This window comes from Hippopotamus amphibius, chromosome 13 (genome assembly GCF_030028045.1).
Source record: "Hippopotamus amphibius kiboko isolate mHipAmp2 chromosome 13, mHipAmp2.hap2, whole genome shotgun sequence".
In the NCBI taxonomy this organism is placed as follows: domain Eukaryota; kingdom Metazoa; phylum Chordata; class Mammalia; order Artiodactyla; family Hippopotamidae; genus Hippopotamus; species Hippopotamus amphibius.
This window is the reverse complement of record NC_080198.1, coordinates 47,417,556-47,425,726: the sequence shown is the minus strand read 5'-3', so window position 1 is coordinate 47,425,726 and position 8,171 is coordinate 47,417,556. Positions and strand designations below refer to the sequence as shown.

Here is an 8,171-nt window from a genome sequence, read left to right as displayed (position 1 = left end):
ACCCTTCCGGATTCCTCACCCTCCGGGACTCCTCCGCCGCCCCGCGCACCCTCGGGTCGCTCCGAACCGTCCTCGCGCCAGCACCCCGACCCCTCCGCGGGCCGCTTCGGTGTAAGGGCCCACACTTAGCAGACTCTGCCTCCGCGCCCAAGTCCCGGCCCCTCGCTTCCCGCGCCGGGAGGCCCTGCACCCAGCACCTCCTCCAAGACACCCTCTCTGGACCTTCCTCCCCGTCCCTCACATATACCTCCTGCTCTTCCTTTCTCCTCCCGGTAAACATCCCTCACCGGGTCCTCCTCCCTCTCCCATCCATGCGATCCCTCCTCGGCCCCAGGGGCCCCACTCCGCACACCCCTCCGAACCCTCCCTGCACCCCCGCGGGCCCCTGCGAAGCCCCCCACACCCCTGAGCCCACTCATCTGCCAGACTCCTCCTCGCGGCCCTCGCACACCAGGCCCCTCACCCCACTCATCTTCCCAGCACCTGACACCCCCACACACCCCGGCGCTCAGATCTACCGCCCGGACGCCTCCGGAATCCTCTACACCCCAAGCCCCTCACCCCACCCGTCCGCTCACCGCCTCGGCCGCACCCCGTACCCCTCTCCCCCCGGGGCCCGCGGGCAGCGCCGGCGGCGGCGGCGGCGGAGGCCGGTCCCCGGGCCGGGACACACCCACCCGCCCGCCCTCCCGCTTTCCCTCGTTCCCTCCCTCGTTCCCTCCCTCTCTCCCGCCCGCCCGCCCTCGCTCCTGGCTGCTCGCTCGCTCCTTCCCTCTCGCCCGCTCCCGCTTCCCGCGGCGCCCGGCCTCCCGCTCCGCCTCCCCGTGCGCGGCTCTCCCGGGCGCGGCTCCGGGGTTCATGGTGACGAGGCGGCGGCCGCTCCAGCCCAGCGGCGGCGGCGGCGGCGGCGGCGGGAGCGGGGGCGCGGGCCCGGGCCGCCTCTCCCAGAGCGCGGGGCCGGGCGGCGGGCGCGCCCAGGCGGCGGCGGCGGCGGCGGCGGCGGCGAGCGCCCCCCCGGCCCGCGGCCCCGCGCGCCCCCCGCGCCGCGCGCCCGTGCGCCTGGCTGCCGGGGGGCCGGGCCGGCGGGCGGCCGCCGCGCCGCGCACCCATGGACGGCCCGGCCATCATCACCCAGGTGACCAACCCCAAGGAGGAAGAGGGCCGGGCCCCGGGCGCCGGCGAGAAAGGTGAGGAGGGGCGCGGGCCGGTCGCGCGAGCACTCCCCGCGCGGCCGGAGTTGGTTGCCGGGCGCCGGCGCGGGCTGGGGGAGGGGTGCGTGGGTGCGGGGTGCGCCGCAGGGAGGCGAGCGTGCGGGTGCCGGCGGCGGGGGGCGCGGGAGGGGGCGTGCGCGGCTCCCGGGTGGGTGGTGGTGCGGGGGTGACCCTGCCGGCCGGGAGTTTGTGTGTGCTCTCACGCCGCCGCCGCAGAAGTTGTGAGCGCGTGTGTGCGTTCCTGGCAGATTGGAAGCGTGTGTGCCGTGTGTGCAGGAGACAGAGGTTGGAAAGGTGTGTGTGCCCTTAATGGAGAGGTTGTGAATGTTGTGCACCCGATAGGTTGCAAGCGTATGTGTGTGTCTATCGGATTATATGTGCGTGTGCAGTTGCATGTTGTGGGTGTGCACGTGGCAGCTGAGAGACGGTAAAGGTGTGTGCACCTCGCAGAGGTGGTGTGTGCACCTCGCAGAGGTGGTGTGTGCACCTCGCAGAGGTGGTGTGTGCACCTCGCAGAGGTGGTGTGTGCACCTCGCAGAGGTGGTGTGTGCACCTCGCAGAGGTGGTGTGTGCACCTCGCAGAGGTGGTGTGCTCGGGTTTTCCTGAGAGGCTGTGAGTGTGCATGTGTACCTTGTGTAGAGTTGTGTGTATACCTGACTAGGAGGTTGTGGAGTGCGTGTGTGCGCGCCCGCATGAGCCGGAGCCTGCAGAGAGTTGGTGTGTGTTCACTCCCAGCAGAGCTTGTGTGTGCAGATTATTGTGTGCCTGCAGCACCCAGCTGGCACGTTGACTGTGTTGTGTCCGTTGACTGGGAGGGTGTGTGTGTGCGCCCTCACACCTAAGAAGGCTGTGTGGATGCTGTGCCTGACCATGAGCCTGTGTGTCTGGGTGTGTTTAATTGGTTGCTGCAAGTGGGGTGGGGGATGGGGGGAGCATTGCTGAGCCATCCCCCCTCCTTGACTCTGCTGGCTCAGTGACACCAGCCTGTTGGGCGCATCTGCACAGCCTGGTCCTCCCTGGGCCCTTTTAGGGCCCAGCTGTGTAGCGCACTGGAGGAGCCCTTGGGTGCCGGTGTGTCCCTTCCCAGAGAGCTGGCACTGTGCTGCAGCACCTGGTTTGATTTCAGCATATTTTGGCACCATCACCCACTTCTGTTTCCTTTTCGCTCTTTTCCTTTGTGTCCCTGCCCCTCTTGGAGACCTGTTGTACTCCTGTGTCACATGCCCTGCTTACTGCTCCTCTAGTGAGCTGGCCTGAGGCTTGGACAGTTTTGAAGGGTCAAGGAATCCGGCTTGTTTTGTTCTGGTGACTCAAGCTTCCTGCTCTGTGCTGGCAAACACCTGGATGGAGGTCAGGAGCAGCCCACCAGGACGCACCCCTCCCCTCTCCAAGCCTGGCCTTTGACTTTGGCAAAGAGTCAGATTTCTTTCCATGTGTTATTACCCTTGTTGTGCCAGTCGGGTGAGGTGTGCAGCCCTACTGAGGAGTGATGTGGGGGTGGGGGGAACACTCCATTGCCTTTCCCCAAGCAGGAACCCCTGAGCAAGCCCACCAGGAAAATGCAAGAAACCACCATAGGGACCCTCAGATTGAGGATTTGTCAACCCATTTGCACTTTTGCAGACCATAAACACTGTGTGTCTGTGGACTTGTTTTCTTTTATGTAAAATTAGAAATCACACTCCCCCAGGCATTTTTCCGTGCCTTACAAATGGGCTAAAAACTCTGCAAAAGGATGTTCCAGATGAATCTTCATGTTTCTCTGGGGCCCAAGTGAGCAGCGCCTTGGTTGATCTGGCCTTCCTACCACTGGGGCTGTCAGTTCTTGGGGCCCTGGCCTGCTGGCTCTGGGCCGGGCATGTCCCCTTAGGGACGGTTTGGTTGGAGGCATCAAGGAGATTTGATGCCTCTGCTTCTCTCCCACTGTGGATTGAGTGCTTTGTGTGATGCTGTGCCAGAGAGAGAATCCACAGCTCTTGTGAGGAGAGGTGTGGCGCAAAGCAAGGAAGTACTTGTCAGGGCTTCAGCCTTTCTGCTGCTCCCCACCTGATTCCAGGAGCAGGCGCCTCCCCAACTTTCTCTTTTCCTCTAGCTGTTAGTGGAGTCAGTTATCCAAAACCCAAACCATGTCCAAATACTCAAGGATGGTGCTTGTTCTATTCAACTTGTTTACATTGCTTTTCATGACAATCTTTTGTTATCTTTAATTGCTTATTTTGTTTGTTTTTTAGTGTCAGATTGGTTGGTTGGTAACTGATGAGAGGAATTCCTTACCTGCTGCTCTGGGGTGGGGTGGCTAGCTAGTAGATGGTTCTTATTGAAGCATTAAAATCCTACTCAATTTAGTTTTTCACTTTAAAAGGTGGAAATGACGTTGGTGAACTACAGAGTGGCAAAAACTTTAGAGCCAAGCTTTGGAATTGCTTCTTCAGATTCATAAACCACTAAATAGGTTTAGCAGTGTTTCTTGCTTCAGCATGTTGATATATTTAGACAGGCACAATGTATTTTATATCATTTGAGTTTTAGGTAAACAATCGTTTTGATTTTAATTGTGAGACCTAGAATGTTGTAAATTTTTGTGATAGGAAAGAAACTCTTGGTTTTAAAAGTTTACTTTTGTCTTTTGTTTTTAAAGTAGGAATAATGACTGCCTTTTGGGTTTGATTTGGGGGTTAAATGAGATGAGGTATGTTAAAGACTCTGCCTGGTTCACCAGTGTGTTACTGTTCCACAAACCTTTCTTTAGGTATTGGTTTCCAGAGGAAGTAGTACAGGTGGGCTGGGGGGGGGGGGGGGCGGCGAGGGGGAGTGTTTTGCGCAGTTGAATTACTTTTTGACACTTTGCCACGTGGTGGTACACCATTCAGAGATGACTCTCCCTGTCAGAGGTGTGGCCTGTCACTGAAGATTTGTTTTCTAATTGTGTTTGACTTGACTGATAGTATAAAGATGCAGAGACAATTTTCCCTGTGAGTTTATCTTAGCCTGCCTTGCTGTCTGGAAATTTACTCTTACAAACAATAAGAAACTCAAACAATACAGTAGAAAAGTAGTCAAGAGATACGAACAAGAAAATTATAGAAGAGGAAATTTTAATGTCCAGTAAATGTACGAAATGACGCATTACTTCCTGTGAAATTTTTTCATGTGTCAGCTTGGTTAAACATTTTAATTGACTGACAACATTCAAAATAAACAAAAATTTTGGGAAACAGATACTTTTATAGACTTTTGCGAGAGAAAGTGAGTGTGGACTTTTTAGAGAGTAATTTAGTACTGAATCATTTAGGAACATATTTGGCTGCAAGTAACAGAAAACCAGACTTAATACTGTCGCTTAACCTGATAGGAGTTTATTCTCGTCACGTAGCAAGCAGCCTGGAGATAACTGCCACTGGCTTTGGTTCAGCAGCTCATTCGTATCAGGGCTGGCATCACTGTGACTCCCTTGACTTTCTCACATGTTGTCACGTGGCTGCCACGCCTCCAAACACCACAGCCACCTTCAGGGTGGGAAAAAGGGACAGTGCCAGTCATGTCCAGTCCTTTTTACCTGGAAAGCAGAAACATTCCTAGGGACCACCTAGCAAACTTTTGCTGATGTTTAATTGGCCAGAACTGGGTCACATAGCCAGTTGAGCCTTTGTTTCGGAGGCAGGAGAGGAGAAAAGGTTTGGAACTAGGTGGAAACAGGTGTTGACTCAGCCAATCAACAATACTGGCCACACCTGCAAAGCCCCAGGTCTACTTCTGGGTTTTTTTCCTAGAGAAATAGCCTCATATGTGCTCCAAGAAACAGTACAAGGATATTTACCAATGGCTACATTGTTCGCAGTAGCAAAAACTGGAAACATCCTAAGTGTCAAAGGATTAGACTACAGTACATCAATACCACAGAATACTGCAAGGTACTAGAAAAGAATGAATTAAATTAGATCTAAACATACTAACGTGCAAATTTCCAAGATATTTTGAAGCAGGAGAGAGAATTTGAAGAACAATATATACAGTGTGATCCTGTCTCTATTTAAAAAAAAAATCAGACACACACATAAAACTGTACATATGTCTAGAAATACACAAAAAAAAATCTGAAAAAAATCTGAAGGAAATACTTCAAACAGACAAGAGTGATTTTCCCTGGGGAAAAGACTGGGATGGGAAGTGAGGGAACTTTGCCTTTTTTTTTAAGTATTAATGAAAATGTACTTGCATTTTACAGATGAATTTTTTTAACTAAAAAAAGAAAAGAAATTTCCCATAGCTGTTTGGAGGAAAATAAATAAGGGAGTTGAATAATAACAAAACAAAAAACCCCTCAATTATCAAAAGCATATCAATTCTTGCTGAACAGTTAATCATTTTGTAAGCTAATAGATGTCTCTTGATGAGATTTCTGCATGCAAGTTTGTTTTGGCAGAATTTGGGCCTAAAATGCTAAGTATGTTTCCCCCAGATGTTTGCAGCAGTTAAGCTAAACTCAGAAACCTTTAACCTTTGGGCTGCTAACAAAATTATAGCAAGGAGAAGATTCTTAGAAGCAATAGTTATTTCAGATGCCAGAACAGATTTGAAGTAGATTCAGTTTGATTAACTTTTTAATAATAAACTTTTTTAACTGTATGTTTACATGCAGTTGTAACAAATCACACAGAGATCCCCTCCCCCCCCCAAAAAAAAAACTTCAGTGTAAAATCACTGGTGTAGTCAGGATACAGAAAAATTCCATCACCTGAAAGAATCCTCATGGGGCCATTTGATAACCACACCTACTTTCCTCCCATCTCCACCCCTTTTCAGCCCATTGGCAACCACTAGTCTGTTCATTTCTGAAATTTTGTCACTTTGTCACTCCATAAATGGAGTCAAACAATATGTGATCTATTGGAATTGACTTTTTTCAGTCAGGGTAATTCTCTGGATTTTCAGCCAGATTGTTGTTTGTATCAATATTTTATTCTTTTTTATTGCTGAATAGTTTTCCATGACATGGATATACCACAGTTTGTTTAACCATTTACTTTTTGAAGAACATCTGATTGTTTCTGGGTTTGGGCTATTACAAATAAAGCAGCTATAAACATTAGTGGACAGGTTTTTTGGGTAAACATAAGTCTTCGTTTCTCCAGGATAAATACTCAGGCACGCAATTGCTGGGTCATATGATAGTTGCATATTTACTTTTTAAAGAAATTGCCAAATTGTTTTCCAGATAAAATGTACCAGTTTACAGTCTCACCAACAATGTATGAATGATCCAGTGTGGAGAACCACATCCTCACCAGCATTTGATGTCACTTTTTTATATTAGCCATTCTGATAAGCATGAGGTGGTATCTCATTGTGGTTTTAATTTACATTTCCCTGATAGCTAATGATGTTGAACTTCTTTTCACGTGCTCTTTTCATTCTGTATATTTTCCTTGATGAGATGTCCCTTCTTGTCCTTTGTCCATGTTCTAATTGGATTTTTTTTTACTGTTGAGTTTTGAGAATTCTTTTCATATTCTAGACATTAGTCCTTCATCAAATATGTGGGTTGCAAATATTTTCTCCTTTTCTTTAGCTTGTCTTTTCATCCTCCTAACACAGTCTTTGGCAGAGCAAAAGTTTTTCATTTTGATAAGGTACAATATGTCAATTTTTCCATATATTAATTATGCTTTTGAGGTCATCTAAGAACTCTTTATCTAGCACTAGATCCCAAAGATTTTCTGATAAGCTTTTCCCAAAAGTTTTGTAGTTTTAACATTTTACATTTAATACCATTATCTATTCTGATTTATTGTTTATAAAGTGATTGACTTAGATTCAGGTTTTTGGGTTTTTTAAAAAAATTTATTTTTTGGCTGCATTTGGTCTTTGTTGGTCTTTGTTGCTGCACACAGTCTTTCTCTAGTCGCAGAGAGCAGGAGCTACTCTTTGTTGTGGTGCACAAGCTTCACTTTGCGGTGGCTTCTCTTGTTGAGGAGCACGGGCTCTAGGCACACGGGCTTCAGTAGTTGTGGCACGTGGGCTCAGTAGTTGTGATGCATGGGCTTAGTTGCTCCATAGCATGTGGGATCCTTCCAGCTCAGGGCTCGAACCTGTGTCCCCTGCGCTGGCAGGCAGATTACCAGCCATTGTGCCACCAGGAAAGTCCCAGATTCAGTTTTTTGTCTCTGGTTTTATAATTACTTTAGCCACATTCGTAGGAAAGACTTTCCTTCCTCTTCTGAATTTCTTTTGCATCTCTGTCAAAAACCAGTGAATCATATTTGTGTAGGTCTCTTTCTGAGGTTTTTATTTTGTTCCACTGATGTATGTGTCTATCTCTCTGCCTGTATTCACAGTGTTGATTTCTGTAGCTATATATTAAGACTTGAGGTAGGGTAGTCTGATACCTCCACATTTTGTTCTTTTTCAAAATTGTTTTAGCTGTTCTAGTTCCTTTGTCTTTCTATATATATGCTATAATAATGTTGTCCTATATCTACTAAAAAAATTTGCTGAGATTTGATAGGAATTTAATTAAACCTGAGTGTCAGTTAGGGGAGAATTGACATCTTTATTATGTTTAGTCTTCCAGTTCATGACCATGGTATGTCTTTTCATTTATTTAGATATTCTTTGATTCTTTCATCAAGGTTGAATAGTTTTCAGCATGCAAGTCCTATTAATGTTTTTGCTAGATATGCTTCTAAGTGTTACTCTCTCTTTTTTTTAATTACAATAAGCTGCACATATGTAGAGTGTACAATTTGGTATCCCAATCTCCCAATTCATTCCTCCACAACCCTCCCCACTATCCCCACTTGGTGTCCATATGTTTGTTCTCTACATCTGTGTCTCTATTTCTGCCTTGCAAACTGATTGATTTATACCATTTTTCTATAGTCCACATATATGTGTTAATATATGATATTTGTTTTTTTCTTTCTGACTCACTTCACTCTGTATGACAGTCTCTAGGTCCA

General features: G+C 48.3%; 1 protein-coding gene across 1 annotated transcript in view; it reads left to right on the top strand.

The window, feature by feature from the left end:
* Positions 1-754: 754 nt before the first annotated feature.
* The window catches only part of CTDSPL (CTD small phosphatase like), a 123,497-nt gene continuing 116,080 nt past the window's right edge, over positions 755-8,171 (top strand). The window contains 3 exon segments of the mRNA XM_057704706.1: positions 755-987; positions 990-1,010; positions 1,013-1,187. Of these exon segments, the coding sequence (XP_057560689.1) occupies positions 859-987; positions 990-1,010; positions 1,013-1,187 (325 nt within the window). The 5' untranslated portion in view covers positions 755-858.